Source organism: Xyrauchen texanus, chromosome 19, assembly GCF_025860055.1.
Source record: "Xyrauchen texanus isolate HMW12.3.18 chromosome 19, RBS_HiC_50CHRs, whole genome shotgun sequence".
NCBI lineage: Eukaryota > Metazoa > Chordata > Actinopteri > Cypriniformes > Catostomidae > Xyrauchen > Xyrauchen texanus.
In genome coordinates this window covers 42187172-42207802 of record NC_068294.1, presented here as the reverse complement: position 1 = coordinate 42207802, position 20631 = coordinate 42187172, and the positions used below count along the sequence as shown (strand labels likewise).

The window sequence follows — 20631 nt, the reverse complement described above, 5'->3', positions numbered from 1 at the left end:
GCAAGGGGTGGGGAATGCATATAACTTTAAATAAATCAGCAGATTTTTCTTCAGTTCTTCACCCAAAATAACATGGAATAGTGTAGAAGTGTGCGGTTTGGGATACCCTACATTTTTAGATTTGTTTTATGATTCTGCATGTCTATTCATTTATTTACTTTCATTGGTGCAAACGACAGACCGAGAATAAATAGAAAGTAAAATGTATATTTTTGGAAGAAGCCTACAGATACTGACTTTCTGTAAAGTGTAATGTACATTTTTATTTAAAAGATTTCATTGACAAAACAAGTAGTGTTATGAAGAACAGGTATTTATATGACATTCAAATTCTCGGGGGAAAAAGTCAGCTACACATTTTTGGGTGAACAAAGTTTTTAATTATGCCTGAAATGACGTACATTTACCCAGTATTGTCCAGTACATCTCAAAGATACATGAGATCATTGTAAACATTTTCTCCTTCGTTGACACCTGTTATGATCTCAGTGTCAGACTGAAGAACTAGAAACACCAGATCTAGAGCTCTCCTCCAAGCTTCAAATTTCACTGTCATGTTATCATACACACCGACCACATCCGTCTCCATCTCCATCACTGCTACACAGTCCGTGCTAGTCTGTGGTTTCAGAGGGGCCCATAATATTTCAGCACAAATGGGGTCATGTTCCTTACAGAGTCTCAGCTGTCCTGCAATAGCCGTCCAAGCCTCTGCTTTAGAAGAAACCGTCCCGCTGTTGAGCATCAATGTGGAGATGTAGTCCATCCAGGCTTCCGCCATCAACTGCAGCACAGTCTTCTCATATGGGATCTCCATTCCTGTCTGTCTGGATTTATGAAGCTGATGGATGCATAGAAGTTCAGTAGCCCCGCCTCCCGGCAGCAACTTCCGGTCTGTTACCGCCTGGTGCAGCCGATGTGCACAGCTCCAAAACTGATCCTCCAAAGTCTGCAGTTTTGCACTTACAGAGCTGGTTATGACCACAGTGACCAGAGATGTGCTTGCAGCCACAATGCTGATGGCGATTGATTCATTTTTCCCATGGTGGCTGCTGATTTCTCTCCATCGACTGACTTTGACTCCTCGGCCCACGCATCGTTCACAGAGCTGTGTTGCGTAAGAGATGGGGACGGCCCCTGTGGTTGCGGAAAAGTCCTTCAGAACAGCGGTTCTCACACCTTCAATAACCAAGATGTTGTAGCTGACACATAAGTCTTTGAGTTTTATGGAGGCCACACCGCTCACAAGCAGAATATTTATGCTTAGTTTAAGAAGTGTTTTTAACATATTCTCAATCCAACGCTCTTCCAAACTTAAATCGGTCATGTTAGGGTGATCAGTGGTGTGGATGAAATTCGCAGGCCTGTTGTAGCCCACATGGCGATATTTCTCGCTCAAATCGCCATTGACTAGGGCGATATTTAACGTCTGATCCTGAAGATGCTGGATCACAACGTACCAGTCGGTCGATAGCAACACAACATACCCATGTTGAACGCACGAGTGCTCCATTAAAAGGCCCGGAACTGGGCATGTTACCAGTTTTTGGATTTCTATAGCCCTGTTTTGACCACCTTCTGTGCTGTTTGTAGACTGCAACTTGCAAGCGTTCAAGACTAAATCCATGGAGGTCTTACATCCGTGGCTAACGGCTTGCGCTATACGAGTTAAGTCAAAGTTTTTTGAGACCCTAGAGGGTGAATTTGGGTTTTCAGGTTGACGATCATGTAAACTGAAGTGTCTGCTGTGTTTGAGGGATATGCTGAGATTTTGATGGAGCTTTCGTTCCATACACAACACCTTGAGGTCTTTGTCCGTGGTTGTGTCCTGACCCCCTACTGACTCCTCAGAATTTGGAGGTGAACTGGATTCATCCGGCTTCTTTTGCTTGTAGGAAACTTCTTCTAAACATACAGCCGACTGCCTGCATGCCTCCAAACACACTTCCAGTCCTCTGGTCATGGCTGTTTTGATATGCGACACAGTTATTCCTCTGTGTAGACACTCTAGTGCTACTCTACTCCAGCTTCCAGCCAAAAACACCAGTGTTCCTGTTCCAGAGTGGAAGATCTTCCACTGGGCCTGTACAGTCTCGTGAAGTAGCTGTCCAACAGAGTTGTCCAGCTCCATTTGCTTAAGCAAACGTGAACAGGAGCTGACCAGCACCACATCCCCACTGTCTTCATCCTGGACGAACTTCAGGCGTTTGTTGGGGCCTAGAAAGGCATGAGTGGTGGCTGCTATGGCTTCTAACTGCTGGAGTCCAATGTGCCGACGATGACTGACGGTGGCCACTCCAGCTTCGGACATCTGTGAAACAGGAATAAGGAGGCACCGTATAAATATCGCTACGTATAAATTTGTCATTTAGCTGATGCTTTTATGCAAAGTGTACGGTTTTCTAGAGGTCAACCGATAGGGGATTCATTGGCTGATAGTTTTTAAAATCAATTTATAAAATGTCAAAAAATTTTAATAATCCCAGGTGCAGTTTTTAACCAAAATCCCAATAATAACTAGAAAAAAAGATGTGGTACATAACGAGGGAATTTTTGCAGATAACCAATAGTTCCAAAAAGCAACTATTGGCAACGATTAATCGGTAAAACCGATATATCGGTCTACCTCTACTGTTTCTCCATTGGATTAGTTGCTTCTACTTGTATTAGTCTCATTTGTAAGTCACTTTGGATCAAACCACCTGTTAAATGAATAAAAGAGAATGCAAATAAATAATTTAGAGCTTGATAAAACACAGCAAATGATTAAACCTACCTAAAATCCATTCCACACTAGCCTAATATTTGCTTTATCAATATTAATTTTTTTAATGAGAATTAAAATTTGATAATTTTTAACACTTTGAATAAAAGCATCTTCTAAATGACATCATGATATTTTAAATTACCTATATGTAATTACATATATGTTTATAGATAACAGATGGGATAAACATCCAAATTTGTTAAGTAGGGGTATAATACAAAGTTATAAATAGTTATTTAATTGTAAAAGCATTTATAGTTGTTCACTGGATTCAAAATAACTCAACTCAATTGAATGTCAGCAAAAAATTTATACAATGCATGTAAATGCTTCACGCTGCAACCCCTAAAGTTCAAGCCAAATGTACGCCCTTGATTGACAGTATTTGTGGCATAATGTCAACACAAAAAAATAGTCCCACATTTATTTAAAAAAATATATATATAATAAATTGCGGTTTCAGAAAGACGCTTACAAATGGAAGTGAATGGGGGCCAGTCCAAAAACACTAAAATCGTTTCAAAAGTAAAGCCACAAGACATGAACATTATACATGTTAACATGATTTTAATGTGATAACATCACTTCCTAACCACATCTGTGTAAAGCTATATCCAATATTACAACTTCGTTGCCATGACGACGCAATGCCAGTAAACCCTATGAGTGATTTTATCATACTATACTCATGAAGAACAATTTTTTATCACACTAAAATCATGTTAACATGCATATCTTGTACCTATACATTTGAAAATGAGGTTAGGAAGTGATTTTATCACATTAAAATCATGTTAACATGCATATCTTGTACCTATACATTTGAAAATGAGGTTAGGAAGTGATGTTATCGCATTAAAATCATGTTAACATGTATAAAGTTCATGTCTTGTGGCTTTAATTTTGAAACGGTATGTATTTTAGTGTTTATGGCCTGGCCCCATTCACTTCCATTGTAAATTACTGGAAAAAAACTATATGTATGCATGTATGTATGTAGGTAGGTAGGTAGGTAGGTAGGTATTTAGATAGATAGATAGATGGATGGATGGATGGATGGATGGATGGATGGATGGATGGATGGATGGATGGATAGCTTAATTATGCCATTGAACCCGGGACATAAACACAGACTGATTATACCTACTTGTATCAGTTTACAAGCAAATCAGTTATATCAAAAAATAGACTAAAACGTCCTGCTGAAAGTACAGAACCAAGCAAATAGACGTAAAATAATACAGCGAGAAATGTATCATTAGCCACGTAGCTTCAACCAAACCGTACGCGTGCAAAACGCCAAACTATTCCAAAGACATAAACACAAACGCTACAATATATAACGTCTTGTTCGTGGCGAATGTACAAACCTTTACAGTAGAGAGGTGTTGTGAGTCTTCACCCATGGGCCATGTTCCTAAATACGCATGCGCACTACACTACAAGCCAACTCTGAAGCGCTCGTTGCTAAGTGATGAACGCTAAACGATCGTTTCTGTCAATCAAATCGAACATACACCTCCTGCTCATCATGATTGGTCGAATACATTCAGAGGCAGAGCAGCTACACCTCCTATTTGATAAATCTGCTGTCACTCCGTAAGAGGCCCCTCCCACTTAAATGCAAAGGGGAGCCACAACATTGACAGCATTTTTCTTACTCTTTTTACGTTTCGAGTAAATTACGACGTTTTAGTTTGATTTTACTGATATTGTCGAGATGGTAAGTGGACTTTGTGGTTACTTATAAAAGTTAACGTAAGTAGACACTTAATACGCTGTTGTCTAGCCTGAGTTGTTGGTTTAATTGTTATGGAAACTTGATAGCTCACTTGATAGCTTGATTGTTTTAAAGTCAAATATAATTCGTGTCTTTATGATAGATTATACATGATCCACTTTTTGAGGTTCAAAGCTACACAAACAAGTGTTATTCTTTAAAGTTAATGTTTTTTTCCTAAAAGTGTAATAAAGAAGTTCTGAAACGTAAATACACGTGTGTGTGTGTGTGTGTGTGTGTGTGTGTGTGTGTGTGTGTGTGTGTGTGTGTGCGCGTGCGCGTGTGTGTGAGTCTGCGTGCGCGTGTGTTTGTGTCTGTCTGTCTGTCTGTTTGTGTCTGTGTGTGCACTTGTGTTTGTGTCCGTCTGTTTGTGTTTGTGTGTGTGTTTGTGTGTGTGAGTCTGCGTGCGCGTGTGTTTGTGTCTGTCTGTCTGTTTGTGTCTGTGTGTGCACTTGTGTTTGTGTGTGTGTGTGTGTGTGTGTGTGTGTGTGTGTGTGTGTGTGTGTGTGTGTGTGTGTGTGTGTGTGTGTGTGTGTGTGTGTGTATCTGTCTGTCTGTGTGTTTTACTAATTTTATCTTCACCAAAATACTTTATCAGATTCTACATTTTAGAATATTGATTAAAATGTAAACGTACAGAATAACAGAATTAGTCTGTGTTTTATACACTTGTATCTTTTGTTTGATAAAATGAATAATATTTTTATCTATACATATTTTGTACAATAATAAATACAATTATTTGCATCTGCATGTCTTCACAAAATTATCAAGCTCAAAATAAGACTTGTGTAGTACAGTTTATAAATAATAAATACACTTATTATATACCACCTGTCTAAAAAATAATATTAATCATTAATATGATGGGTAATACATATATGAAAAATGTCTAATAATAATTTAAAGTATAAATGTAAGTCACTTCCTGGGACCCAGCAATTAATTTCTGTCCTCTGTAGTGGATATTTTACTTAATTTGTTATAAAATATTTGGCTGTTTGGTTTTAAATGATAAGTTAACATGTGAATAATAATGATAAAACATAGTTAGAATTGCTAAATACAATTAATTATAACTTTTGAAGAATAGGTGGCACAGTCAACAAATTTTGACTGTGCCACCTGTGAAAAAATTTACAAAGTGAGGTCAGGGTGTTGTCATTATGACACACACGTAGTTACATGAAAATATGGGAAAGTATTGCAGAGATACAGCCTCTGTTTTTTGACCACTTCCCATCAAATTCATTGGTGCGATATTCGAAAAAACAATTTGCCTATCAAAAAGCTTTTGATAACTTTTTGTCGAGTGTGTCCCTAGATGATACTTGCAAATCGGAACAGGAGCCGACCGCCTGCATGCCTCCAAACACATTTCGTGCAAATCGGACTTAGGCCCTATGAGAAGTTCGAAAATGTAGGTTTTCAATTAAATAAAAAATGGTGGAGAGGAAGTATGGCCGACAATGGAAAATTGGTTAAGACTATACTCGGCATGACCCAAGGAATCTATAGAGAGCGGTCACAGAATGGTCAAATTAATCAAATGTTATAAGTATTTTTAAACATATCAGTATATCTTTTGACCACAAGGTGGCCTCAGGGCACAGTGCTGATGATGCATACCAAGTTTCGTAAATGTATGCCAATGCGTTTGTAAAATAAAGCATTTTACGGCTAAATAAAAAATGGCCGACATAGACAAATTGGGTATCACTTTATTCGTTATGGCCCAAGGGATCTTAAGAGATCAGTCTTATGATTTTAGGCTAAACTATTCAGGAGTTATAAGCAAAAATAGCCATTTACAGTATCTCCTTACCACTAGGTGGTGCTATCAGTGTGCCAAATTTCATAACTTTCCTATATACAGTTATATGGGATGCCATATAATAATAAGAAAACTAGTTGTTAAAATTACAATTGGTTCATATGCTTCTTCAGTGCTCTGCCCCTAATGACATATATTGATACTCATATCTGTATTTGCCCTTCTATAACAGGAGCAATATTTTTAAGTTCATACTCGCGTTATATCATGTGATTACTTCATCATGTGAAATGTGCTAATGGTGGAAGCTTGGCTGATAAATCAAAAATGTTCTTTCTTTCAAACTCTCCCTCTTTCTGCTGTTATATTCAAGGCGTCCAACTTCAGAAAACCCAGTGCCACGGCCAGCCAGAGGAAAAGAGCGGGTCCCAAACCAGAGTTGACAGAGGAACAGAAACAGGAGATCAGAGAAGCGTTTGATCTGTTTGACACTGACGGCTCAGGAAATATAGCTGTGAAGGAACTGAAGGTAAACAAGAAAACCCACAGCCTGCTCTGTCCTGTCAGCTATTATAATAATGTCTAGATTTTAGCTATTATCAATAAAAAGCCAAAGGATTGTGCCTTTTTACAGTATAGTGTCCCCATAACTATACTGGGGCATTGGGACCCACATAGTCTGTGGGGTGAGCACCCCCTGCTGGCCTCCCTAATACCTCTTCCAGCAGCAACCTTATGGGTCTTTTCCACTGCATGGTAAACTCGACTCGACTCTGCTCACTCTTTTGGGGTTTTCCTCTTTGGATGGTGCCTGATACTTTTTTTAGGACCACCTCGGTCGAGGTTCCAAGCGAGCTGAGCTGATACTAATTGTAAATTGTAAAAAGAAATGGCTGTGTGCAAAACCACGGCGTGGTCAATAAACGAGGTGCAGACGTTCCTCTCGTTAGCGACAAATGAAATGACGCAAAACGAAAAAGACTTTCAGGACGTGTATCAGCTGTTGGCTGCACACGGCTACCAACGAACCTACCCACAATGTAGGGAAAGGTAAAACAAAAAACTTAAGTGACTACAGAAACATCAAGGAAAAGTGGAAGTGGTTCGACCAAATGGACGCTATCTAGACCAGTATGCAATGGGAGGCCACGACGTTGTTGGAGTCCATGATGGAGGATGGTAATTTAACTCTATACTCTGCTTGAAAGCTTCACTTTATTTAGTTGACCAGCTACTGGAAGCTTCTAAAACAACCAGGCCAATTTAACTGTTACACTTGTGTAAAATCACCATGCAACAACTGCCTTATGCAGCTCAATGAGCTAGTAGCTAACAGCTAGCGGTCATGTTATTGTTTATGGTCAGTAATGTTTGTGACGCGTTTAAGTTGATGTCCTGGCAGTAGAGGTGGCGTAACTATGACGATCAGCCTATAATCCCACCCACGTTGAGGCGGCACTAAACTGCAGTGTAAACGCAAGCTCAGAAAAGTAAAGCGAGTCGAGTTGAATCGTAACGTGCGGTGGAAAATTGCCATTAGTTTTCCCAAGATGTCTCCCATCCTGGTATTGACCAGGCTAAGCCCTGCTTAGTTTCAGTAGGCAACCAGTCTTGAGCTATAGGGTGATATGGCTGCTTTAATTCAGTAATGTGTATTCAGACTTTTTAACTGATAGTGTAAATACTAATCAAGTAATTGACTTGTTGCTTTAGGTTGCTATGCGTGCTTTGGGGTTTGAGCCAAAGAAAGAAGAGATAAAGAAGATGATCGCTGATATTGATAAAGAAGGATCTGGTACAATCAGCTTCAACGATTTCCTTTCTATGATGACACAGAAAATGGTGAGTCTGCATGGCAAATGATAACATAACCCTAACCAAAACCAGTCGATCACTAAATCTGATCATTTTAGTACAGCAACGTGTTTTCATGTTGTATAACGTTTATAAGAGACTGTGGGTTGAGCTGTGCACTAGGGCTTAGTTTTATGACATCATGTAACCTACTTTGCAATTTATACAATTTAATTAACACCATTTGTGACAATGTTGATTAACAAAGACAATTATTTTGACTCCTCCCTCCCTTTTTCTTTAAAAAAAGGACAAATCGAGGTTACAATGGGGCACCTACAGTGGAAGTGAATGGGCCCAATTTTTGGAGGGTTTAAAGGCAGAAATGTGAAGCTTATAATCATATAAAAGCACTTTTAATTCTTCTGTTAAAACTTGTGTATTATTTGAGCTGGAAAGTTGTTTAAATCGTCATTTCATGGTCGTTTTGGGTTTACAGCATTATGACGTCATGACACAAAGTTGTAAAATTGGTCATATCTTTACACAGAAAGGTGAGTAAGTGATTTTATCACATAAAAAATCATGTTAACACTCATATTGTTTACGTCTTGTAGCTATACTTTTGAAACAGTGAGTATTTTAATGTTTACAGATTGGCCCCCATTGACTTCCATTGAAAGTGCCGCACAGGCCAGACTTGTGTAACCCAGATTTGTGCTTTTTTTAAAGTAAAGGAGGGACGAGTCGAAATTAAACTATCCAGTGAACTATCCAGTGTATAATATTAGATAACTCAAGTGTTGCATAACGTGAAGCTGTTTTTGTACTGATGCCAGACGTATCATTCATTTTTATGAATAATCCAAACTTTTGGTTTGTGTTTATCAAGATAGTAAAACAAAAAGAGAAAATATTCAAATGAGTATACACTAGTTTGTTCAATAATGGGCTTATTGGTCATTTTTATATATAAACCATTTATTTGTTGAAATTTCAGCCCAAATAACATCATCTTGATACCATTACAGATATAAAATTACTCGTATGGTGATATAAGATTTTGGTCATACCGCCCACCCTTACTGCACATCTTTGTAAGTTTAGCTGTATGTGTGATTTATCTTTCACAACAGAGTGAGAAAGACTCCAAAGAAGAGATCCTGAAGGCTTTCAGACTTTTCGATGACGACTGCACAGGCAAAATCTCTTTCAAAAACCTCAAGCGAGTGGCCAAAGAGCTCGGGGAAAATCTCACAGATGAAGAGTTACAGGTGTGTCTGCTTACTTTAGGTGCCAAATGCGGGGAATGCCCAGAAAATGTATGTTCCTCTGTGTAAACACAAGAGTAATGTGTGAGACTCGTTAGATAGTGGGTTGTTTATTACATCCGAGATGTCCCATTTTATGGAGGAAGGGTTGACAACTTTTGGAAATACTGCCGTGTAACAACATGTTGTTTTTAACATGATTGTGTTTCCTTTTTTGCAGGAAATGATAGACGAGGCCGACAGAGACGGCGACGGAGAGATTAATGAGCAGGAGTTTTTAAGGATAATGAAAAAGACCAGTCTATACTGAATCTCTCAACCTCCGTAATGGTCACTAAAGCTATTATACTGTATCTATAAACCTCTTAAAAGGCTGTTTTGTGTTGCTTTCTTTTTTACGTGGTTGTAAAAATATTTTAATCAATGCATATTTTGTACAATTTTAAATAAATGTTTATTTGCATCTATGTGGTCTGTAAAATTTACAATCCTAATGTTTTGATTTAAGAAGAGTTCAGAAATCAATATTTGGTGGAATAACCCTGATTTTCATTCACAGCTTTCATGCGCCTTGGCATGTTCTCTACCAGTCTTTCACATTGCTGTTGGGTGACATTATGCCACTCCTGAGGGACGTATTATTGCATGTATATACACACACATATATCTATATACACACATACATAACACTCAATTATATTGATAAAACATGTTGTATTTCTATAATTTAAGAGAGCATCATTAACTTCAATCTGCTTTGGGGCAATAATATATTCACTGATATCTGTTCTGTATCCATTTCTTTTATTCTTTAATTTTCATAAACAGTTTATAAGCACATGCTCCACAGTCTCTGGAGAACGACTAGCATTACAAATACCAGACTCATGTTTACCAACAATGAAGAGATGATGATTAAGTGCAGTATGCCCAATATGCATTCGATACATAATTGTGTCCTCTTTCCTTCCACCATAATTCCTCCAATCAGCACCAACATGCTTTTGAATATTATAAAGATGACAGCCTTTTATTTTCCCATCCCACATCTCCTGCCATTTTTTAATCACAGCTACTCTAATGAACTAATCCTTTCTGTTTTGCTCAGTGGAAAGTTGATATTAATGTTTGAGTATTCTTTCCTTCCACCCCTACAGTACATGTGCTGGCACCCATAAGAAAGAAATGATTAACCCTAGCTGGTGGATCCTTGATGTTTATACGGTGGAGAATTTCATATAATATATCTTGTCTTGATGCAGATTTGCCACTCCGTAGACCAGTCAGCGCTGAGTCACTGTGACAACTGTCTGGATTTCCTCCACCCACTGAAGAGCCATTAAAATAGCAATCATCTATGTGGTGAAAACTGAGACATCATCCGATATCCTCTTTGCTATACTGACTTTAAATTGTGGTATACATTGGCGTCCAAAAGTTTGGAATAATGTACAGATTTTGCTATTTCACAAGAAGTTTGGTACTTTAATTCACCAAAGTGGCATTCGACTGATCACACAATATAGCCGTTATATCAAACACGGTTGAAAGCTAGTTGGTTCGTTAAATGAAGCTTAACGTTGTCTTTGTGTTTGTTTTTGAACTGCCACAGGATGCAATAGACAGGAATGAAGGCGATACAATGCTTGAAATGGCCAAAAAACTGCAGATTTCATCCAAAGCTGTAACTACAGTCTTCAAAGACAAAGCACAACTGTCTCTAACAAGGACAGAAGGAGATGTGGAAGACCAGATGTGCAACTAAACAAGAGGATAAGTACATCAGAGTCGCTAGTTTGAGAAATAGATGCCTTACGTGTCCTCCGCTGACAGCTTCATTGAATTCTACCTGCTCAACACCAGTTTCATGTACAACAGTAAAGAGGAGACTCAGGAGGTCTTATGGGAAGAATTGCAAAGAAAAAGCCACTTTTGAAACAGAAAAACAAAAAGAAAAGGTTAAAGTGGGCAAAGAAACACAGACATTGTACATTCTTCTAAAACCTCCCAAACACGCTGTCTTGCCAGATTTTCGGAAGCAATCGTTAAACCAATTGCCTACATCCATTCTAGCGGCCCACCCATAATACGGACACACTAGTCCACTCCATTCCAACATTTCTTCCTTTATATTCTCTTTTCACACTTCCCCATAATGTGCTATGTGCTTTAAAATCCCCACACCACCTTGTGGCCACTCAATTCTCCAATGTTTCCTAGTGCGTCTTTAGTTCATCTATTACATTGGTTATTGCAATTAATTAGCCTGATACTTTGTATTCCTATTCATATCTCTACCACTATTGCCTCATAATCTTTGTTAATATCTATCACCCTGAAACGAACCTCTTGTTTAACAAAAATAGCCGCCACCCCCCATTTCCAGAATTTCTAGCCCTACATACAACTTCAAAAACCTGTAAAACAACATTTAACTGTGGTGTAAGCCATGGTTCTTGGATACACGCTATCTGAGGTTTACTATCTAGTTCATCCACATACTTTTTAAATAGATGACCGTTAGCTAAAACGCTTCTTGCATTCCACTGTAAAATGGTAAAACCTTTACGATCCCTCACATATTGTTTGCATATTTGCAATCTGCATCTTTAGCTTCTCATGAATCAACTCTTTTCTGTTCTGCTTTCAGTTTGAGCTGAACAATTTACCACTTCAGCCATAAAAGAAACGAATACCCCTTGTCTACAATCATAGAATTGTCCTGTTTTCTTCCCTGGTTTTGGCATTTGTCTCTCGTCTGAATGGAATCAATCTCTGCATTTTCTCTTATTTGCGTAGCACCCATTACTTTAACTAGACACTACCTCCAATGTTCTTATATTCTGAACTTTCACTGCTTCATTCCTAACCTGACACATACTATATGCTCCTCTCCACAGTTTGAGCATTTTGGTTTCACCCCATGACCACATTTCCCATATTCATGTTCACCGCTACATATTGCACATCATTGTTTCCCTATACATACAGATGCAACATGTCCGTGCATTTGACACGTATAACATCTGAGAGGAGGGGCAACATATTGCCTAACCACTTAACTAACAAAGCCAAGAAATACCCTTTTAGGTAGCTTGTCTTTATCACATCTTATCATTGCAGAATGACTTTCTATATGTTCATTCTTTCTTACAAATGTCAACCACCTAGCATCAACCACCACTGCCCCAGTTAGGTTTTTCTTGATTGTTTCCACAGATATGTAAGTAGGTACCCCTGAGATTACTCCTCTCATCCATTCCTTTACTTCCATTACTGAGCATACTACCTTAAAAAAACCTACCTGCCGCATTTTGCTGTTTGCCATCTTTACAAAACAAATAATTCAACCATCTCTTAGCACAATCGATCTTTCAACGCTTTTGTTAGTTTCAGCGGATCTATGGTACTCACCATTTCAGAAACAAACTTCAGCATTACCTTATACTATTATTCTTCTCCTAGACTGCTGAATTTCCCTCTCACTATATGTACCCAATGCCTGGTCCAATTCTTCTTCATTTTCCGATTTTCCACAACTATCCTGGGGCGGCTGTGGCTCAGATGGTAGAGCGGGTTGTACGCTAATCGCAGGGTTTGGGAAGAATGAGGTGTGCTTGGGTTGGTATTCAACAGACACTGGAATGGAATGGCTGCCATATATTTTGAGATACTGATTTGAGAAACATTTGGAGTGGTCTCTTAATTTTGTCCAGAGCTGTATATATACTGTATATATATATCATCACTGATCCACCTCCAAATTTCACAGTGGGTGCGAGACACTGTGGCTTGAAGGTCATTCCAGATGACCAGGTGGAGGATCGGTGATAATCTGGGGGTGCTTCAGCAAGGCTGGAATCAGGCAGATTCCTCTTTGTGTACGTGTGAAGCCACGTACAAGATTATCCTGGAAGAAAACTTGCTTCCTTCTGCTCTGACAATGTTCCCCAACTCTGAGGATTGGTTTTCCCAGCAGGACAATGCTCCATGCCACACAGCCAGGTCAATCAATTTGGACCATCGGATCAAGACTCTGTCATGGCCAGCCCAATCTCCAGACCTGCACTCCATTGAAAACCTCTGGAATGTGATCAAGAGGAAGATGGATGGCCACAAGCCATCAAACAAAGCCGAGCTGCTTCAATTTTTTTGCAGCAAGAGTGGCATAAAGTCACCCAAGAGCAATGAGACAGACTGGTAGAGAGCATGCCAAGACGCATGAAAGCTGTGATTGTAAATTAGGATTATTCCACCAAATATTGATTTCTGAACTCTTTCTAAGTTAAAACATTATTATTGTGTTGTTTAAAAATGTATATGATGAAAATGAAAATAATGAATTGTTTAAGTTGTCTCTTAATTTTTTAAAGATCTACAGGTGAAACTCGAAAAATTAGAATATCGTGCAAAAGTTCATTAATTTCAGTAATTCAACTTAAAAGGTGAAACTAATATATTATATAGACTCATTACAAGCAAAGTAAGATATTTCTAGCCTTTATTTGATATAATTTTGATGATTATGGCTTACAGCTTATGAAAACCCCAAATTCAGAATCTCAGAAAATTAGAATATTACATGAAATCAATAAAAAAAAGGATTTTAAATACAGAAATGTCGGCCCTCTGAAAAGTATAATCATGCATATGTACTCAGTACTTGGTTTGGGCCCCTTTTGCATTAATTACTGCCTCAATGCGGCGTGGCATGGATGCTATCAGCCTGTGGCACTGCTGAGGTGTTATGGAAGACCAAGATGCTTCAATAGCGGCCTTCAGCTCTTCTGCATTGTTTGGTCTCATGTCTCTCATCTTTCTCTTGGCAATGCCCCATAGATTCTCTATGGGGTTCAGGTCAGGCGAGTTTGCTGGCCAATCAAGCACAGTAATACCATGGTCATTGAACCAGGTTTTGGTACTTTTGGCAGTGTGGGCAGGTGCCAAGTCCTGCTGGAAAATGAAGTCAGCATCTCCATAAAGCTTGTCTGCTGAAGGAAGCATGAAGTGCTCTAAAATGTCCCGGTAGACGGCTGCGTTGACTCTGGACTTAATAAAGCACAGTGGACCAACACCAGCCGATGACATGGCTCCCCAAACCAACACAGACTGTGGAAACTTCACACTGGACTTCAAGCATCTTGGATTGTGTGCCTCTCCATTCTTCCTCCAGACTCTGGGACCTTGGTTTCCAAATGAGATGCAAAATTTGCTCTCATCAGAAAAGAGGACTTTGGACCACTGAGCAACAGACCAGTTCTTTTTTTCTTTAGCCCAGGTAAGACGTTTGACCTTTGAAGCCCATGTCCAGGACCCGTCTGTGTGTGGTGGCTCTTGATGCAGGAACTCCAGCCTCAGTCCACTCCTTGTGAAGCTCCCCCACACATTTGAATGGCCTTTTCCTGACAATCCTCTCCAGGCTACGGTCATCCCTGCTGCTTGTGCACCTTTTTCTTCCACACTTTTCCCTTCCACTTAACTTTCTATTAATGTGCTTTGATACAGCACTTTGAGAACATCTAACTTCTTTTGCAATTACCTTTTGAGGCTTTCCCTCCTTGTGGAGGGTGTCAATGATGGTTTTCTGCACAACTGTCAGGTCAGCAGTCTTCCCCATGATTGTGAATTCAACTGAACCAGACTGAGAGACCATTTAAAGGCTCAGGAACCCTTTGCAGGTGTTTAGCTGATTAGAGTGTGACACTTTGAGCCTACAATACTGAACCTTTTCACAATATTCTAATTTTCTGAGATTCTGAATTTGGGGTTTTCATAAGCTGTAAGCCATAATCATCAAAATTATATCAAATAAAGGCTTGAAATATCTTACTTTGCTTGTAATGAGTCTATATAATATATTAGTTTCACCTTTTAAGTTGAATTACTGAAATTAATGAACTTTTGCACGATATTCTAATTTTTCGAGTTTCACCTGTATATATACACCGATCAGCCACAACATTAAACCACCTGCCTAATATCATGTAGGTGCCACTCATGCCACCAAAACAGCTCTGACCTGTTGAGGCATGGACTCCACAAGACCTCTGAAGGTGTCCTGTGTTATCTGGCACCAAGAAGTTAGCAGGAGATCCTTTAAGTCCTGTAAGTTGCGAGGTGGGGTCTCCATGGGTCGGACTTGTCTGACGCTCATATGCCCATTGTAGGCACTTTCGGTGGTGGGCATGGGCACTCTGCGATGCACTGTGTGTTCTGACACCTTTCTATCATGGCCAGCATTACGTTTTTCAGCAAATTTGTGCTACAGTAGCTCTTCTGTGGGATCAGACCGGACCAGAGATTTGTGTGCCCATGTCACCGGTCCACCGCTTGTCCTTCCTTGGACCACTTTTGGTAGGTACCATCCACTGCATACTGAGAACACCCCACAAGACCTGCCGTTTTGGAGATGCTCTGACCCAGTCGTCTAGCCATCACAATTTGGCACTTGTCAAAAGTCACTCAGATCCTTACACTTGCCCATTTGTCCTGCTTCCAACACATGAAATTCAAGAACTGACTGTTCACTTGCCGCCAAATATATCCCATCCCTCGACAGAAGCCATTGTAATGAGATAATCAGTGTTATTCACTTCACCTGTCAGTGGTTTTAATGTTGTGGCTGATCAGTGTATATACTGTATAAACTTAAATACAGTGTTGAAAAATTATGTAAATGATTATAACATACTGATGGGAAAATGTATGCATCACAATGAAAGTAACTAGAAGATACATAAAATAGTAATATATATATATATATATATATACACATACAGTGGCCCTAAAACCAATTAAGCTGCACTCAAAAATGTCTAAATGTCATTTATTAGTAGATAACAAAATATCAAACCAAGCTAAACATATACTAAAAGAATTTCAAGTTTTCATAACAACAACAAAAAAAAAAGATATGCTCCAAATAAAGACATTTGGACAGTTTGTGGTTGTCAAATCAAATGTTAGTGGTGCATGTCCATAGTTAATCTGAATACATAGTGTTGTATTTAGTTAATGTCACTGCTTTGTCATCTTTTAACCCATAGAGGGCAACTCCAAACAAGTTACTCAAATCTGAAAATGACAGCACGCTTATAATAGCCATATATTACTCTACATACAGTATATAACTCCTACGAGTCCTCCTGACATCACAATTCTTTTTATAAGTTGCTTTTAAAACAGTTTAAATGTATCATATTTCAAGCTAGCAACATGTTCAGCTTTTCCATTAGTTTTTAAAGATTGAATGCATGACTCAACAAACATTTAGGACCCAAACATGCACATTTCTTCAAACTGTAAAGAGTCATCTCAGAAGTGTTGATATTTGATGAAATATGTGATGCTGAAATGTCACTTAACACAGTCAAATTTATTGTCATTCTTGTTTAAGTTGAAACGCATTTCTAAGAATAATTATTCTTATAACTATGAATGAGATGAAACTGAAATGTAGTTTCTCCAGATAAACGATGTGACATGTAACAAGGGGAGTTTTGCCTTTGTTAAACGCCTTTTAACATGGGCAAAATCTGACCTTTATGTCTTTATTGTAAAACACAGGATTAACTATCTGTCATGAGGTGTTTTAATAATGACCGTAGGCTGCAGTCCTTAAGGATCATAACGTTTATGTTGACATCACAGGATATTTAATATTTAAGCACAGCTTTTACAGTAAAGCTTCTTCAACTTTGGACTCTTTTAGCACTGTGGATATCTAGGAAGTCTCGTTAAAAAAAAAAAATATTATTATTCTTAGTTTTCTTCAAACATCACTTGTCTTATATTTCATCTCAAGCGTGCTCTTCACTGATAGTTTATTGTTAAAACTGTGTTTGATGTGGTAGAAATGAGGCCACAACTGTGCAACAGTCGTCATTTTTGAAAAGTTGATAGAAAACAGTGAAAAAAAACAGAAACCATTTCAATATCTATTGGGTGAAAATGTTTAAGATAATCATAGGTTGAAACATGTAATAATCTGTATTTCTATAATTGATGTTCATAGTTTAATGTTGAAAGTCTTGGTCCGTGACAAGTCTAGAATAGTCAAATATATACATAAAAGACATTTGAAAAGTACCAAATATACACAATGAAGGCCTGTGAAAAGTTTCCAAATCAGTTTTAATGAGACCCTCATATCACAAAAATAATGTTGAAATCTGTTTGTTTAAACTAAATAGTTCACGTGCACCCATATATAGATACAAAAATGCACCCATTGTCATGTATATGTCTGCAATTGTTTCACTTTTAAGGGTCAATTTATTTTATTATTATTGTCCTCAACTCCTCACAAATATAGTGAAACCTAAAGTTCATATTTAGGTCAAATAATACCTTAATTAAAATATAAAACTGTCTAAATGTTTCTGTTAGGGGGAAAATGTAGGATTAGGGTGTAGAACATATAGTTTTCTTAATTTTAGAATGCTTGTGCAAAACGCGCCATTGTGATGTTGGAGATGACCAGAAAAACATATTCAGAATTTGTGAATCCAATGCATTCTGAATGGTTGCTAGGGTGTTGTTTTGGTGTTCTGGATGGTTTCTAGGGTGTTGTTTTGGTGTTCTGGATGGTTTCTGGGGTGTTGTTTTGGTGTTCTAAATAGTTTCTAGGGTGTTGTTTTGGTGTTCTGGATGGTTTCTAGGGTGTTGTTTTGGTGTTCTGGGGTAGGTGTTGTTTTGGTATTCTGAATGGTGTCTAGGTGTTGTTTTGGTGTTCTAATGGTTTAGGTGTTGTTTAGTGTCCTAAGGGTTGTTGTGTTTTGGTGATTCTGTGGTTCAAGGTGTTGTTTGGTGTTCTAAGTCTAGGTGTTGTTTTGGTGTTCTAAATGGTTTCTAGGGTGTTGTTGGTTTTAGGTGTTCTGAATGGTGTCTAAGGTGTTGTTTTGGTGGTTCTGGGTGTTGTTTGTCTGAATGGTGTCTAGTTGTTTTGGTGTTCTGGGTGGTTGCTAGTGTGTTGTTTTGGTGTTCTGGATGGTTTCAAGGGTGTTGTTTTGGTGTTCTGGATGGTTTCTAAGGTGTTGTTTTGGTGTTCTGAATGGTTTCTAGGGTGTTGTTTTGGTGTTCTGAATGGTTTCTAGGGTGTTGTTTTGGTGTTCTGGATGGTTGCTAGGGTGTTGCTTGCTAGGCGTTCACTTACTGCCCTGAGAGGGCTCAAAAGACCCCATCCCCAAGTGTTTACAATGATCTGGTCCCTAGATTGTTGTTCTGGATGGTTTCTAGGGTGTTGTTTTGGTGTTCTGAATGGTTTCTAGGGTGTTGTTTTGGTGTTCTGGAGGGTTCCTAGGGTGTTGTTTTGGTATTCTGAATGGTGTCTAAGGTGTTGTTTTGGTGTTCTGGAGGGTTCCTAGGGTGTTGATTTGGTGTTCTGAATGGTGTCTAAGGTGTTGTTTTGGTGTTCTGGGTGGTTGGTAGTGTGTTGTTTTGGTGTTCCGGATGGTTTCAAGGGTGTTGTTTTGGTGTTCTGAATAGTTTCTAGGGTGTTGTTTTGGTGTTCTGGATGGTTTCTAGGGTGTTGTTTTGGTGTTCTGAATGGTTTCTAGGATGTTGATTTGGTGTTCTGGATGGTTTCTAGGGTGTTGTTTTGGTGTTCTGGATGGTTTCAAGGGTGTTGTTTTGGTGTTCTGGATGGTTTCTAGGGTGTTGTTTTGGTGTTCTGGATGGTTTCTGGGGTGTTGTTTTGGTGTTCTAAATAGTTTCTAGGGTGTTGTTTTGGTGTTCTAAATAGTTTCTAGGGTGTTGTTTTGGTGTTCTGGATGGTTTCTAGGGTGTTGTTTTGGTGTTCTGGAGGGTTCCTAGGGTGTTGTTTTGGTGTTCTGAATGGTGTCTAAGGTGTTGTTTTGGTGTTCTAAATGGTTTCTAGGGTGTTGTTTTGGTGTTCTGAATGGTGTCTAAGGTGTTGTTTTGGTGTTCTGGGTGGTTGCTAGTGTGTTGTTTTGGTGTTCTGGATGGTTTCAAGGGTGTTGTTTTGGTGTTCTGAATAGTTTCTAGGGTGTTGTTTTGGTGTTCTGGAGGGCTCCTAGGGTGTTGTTTTGGTATTCTGAATGGTGTCTAAGGTGTTGTTTTGGTGTTCTGGGTGGTTGCTAGTGTGTTGTTTTGGTGTTCTGGATGGTTTCTAGGGTGTTGTTTTGGTGTTCTGAATGGTTTCTAGGATGTTGATTTGGTGTTCTGGATGGTTTCTAGGGTGTTGTTTTGGTGTTCTGGATGGTTTCAAGGGTGTTGTTTTGGTGTTCTGGATGGTTTCTAGGGTGTTGTTTTGGTGTTCTGAATAGTTTCTAGGGTGTTGTTTTGGTGTTCTGGATGGTTTCTGGGGTGTTGTTTTGGTGTTCTAAATAGTTTCTAGGGTGTTGTTTTGGTGTTCTAAATAGTTTCTAGGGTGTTGTTTTGGTGTTCTGGATGGTTTCTAGGGTGTTGTTTTGGTGTTCTGGAGGGTTCCTAGGGTGTTGTTTTGGTGTTCTGAATGGTGTCTAAGGTGTTGTTTTGGTGTTCTGAATGGTGTCTAAGGTGTTGTTTTGGTGTTCTTGGTGGTTGCTAGTGTGTTGTTTTGGTGTTCTGGATGGTTTCAAGGGTGTTGTTTTGGTGTTCTGAATAGTTTCTAGGGTGTTGTTTTGGTGTTCTGGAGGGCTCCTAGGGTGTTGTTTTGGTATTCTGAATGGTGTCTAAGGTGTTGTTTTGGTGTTCTGGGTGGTTGCTAGTGTGTTGTTTTGGTGTTCTGGATGGTTTCTAGGGTGTTGTTTTGGTGTTCTGAATGGTTTCTAGGATGTTGATTTGGTGTTCTGGATGGTTTCTAGGGTGTTGTTTTGGTGTTCTGGATGGTTTCAAGGGTGTTGTTTTGGTGTTCTGAATAGTTTCTAGGGTGTTGTTTTGGTGTTCTGAATGGTGTCTAAGGTGTTGTTTTGGTGTTCTGGGTGGTTGCTAGTGTGTTGTTTTGGTGTTCTGGATGGTTTCAAGGGTGTTGTTTTGGTGTTCTGGATGGTTTCTAGGGTGTTGTTTTGGTATTCTGAATGGTTTCTAAGGTGTTGTTTTGGTGTTCTGAATGGTTTCTAGGGTGTTGTTTTGGTGTTCTGAATGGTGTCTAAGGTGTTGTTTTGGTGTTCTAAATAGTTTCTAGGGTGTTGTTTTGGTGTTCTGAATGGTGTCTAAGGTGTTGTTTTGGTGTTCTGGGTGGTTGCTAGTGTGTTGTTTTGGTGTTCTGGATGGTTTCAAGGGTGTTGTTTTGGTGTTCTAAATA

At 38.9% G+C, this 20631-nt stretch overlaps 2 protein-coding genes across 3 annotated transcripts in view; one reads left to right on the top strand and one right to left on the bottom strand.

The window, feature by feature from the left end:
• Window positions 1-345: 345 nt before the first annotated feature.
• Window positions 346-20631, bottom strand: part of bbs12 (Bardet-Biedl syndrome 12) — a 37461-nt gene continuing 17175 nt past the window's right edge. The window contains exons 1-2 of one of the 2 annotated variants that reach the window (XM_052149679.1): window positions 4138-4189; window positions 346-2311 (exon numbers count right to left, since the gene is read on the bottom strand). In XM_052149679.1, coding sequence (XP_052005639.1) covers window positions 428-2311; window positions 4138-4173 — 1920 coding nt within the window. In that variant the 5' untranslated portion in view covers window positions 4174-4189 and the 3' untranslated portion in view covers window positions 346-427. Of the gene's footprint in view, window positions 2312-4137; window positions 4190-20631 lie in introns of those variants that run through there. The other variant, XM_052149677.1, reaches the window with a different exon arrangement.
• On the top strand, window positions 4382-11677 carry LOC127659755 (uncharacterized). Its single transcript, XM_052149711.1, has 5 exons — window positions 4382-4490; window positions 6695-6850; window positions 8035-8163; window positions 9252-9389; window positions 9607-11677. Exons 1-5 carry the CDS (start codon window positions 4488-4490, stop codon window positions 9694-9696), a joined length of 516 nt encoding a protein of 171 aa, XP_052005671.1. The 5' UTR covers window positions 4382-4487; the 3' UTR covers window positions 9697-11677.

What these genes read in the sequence shown, in the direction of transcription:
- LOC127659755 (XM_052149711.1), top strand. An exon ending in CTATGATGACACAGAAAATG is followed by an intron (nt 8,164 to 9,251) that starts GTGAGTCTGCAT and finishes CTTTCACAACAG; the next exon opens with AGTGAGAAAGACTCCAAAGA. An exon ending in TCACAGATGAAGAGTTACAG is followed by an intron (nt 9,390 to 9,606) that starts GTGTGTCTGCTT and finishes CCTTTTTTGCAG; the next exon opens with GAAATGATAGACGAGGCCGA.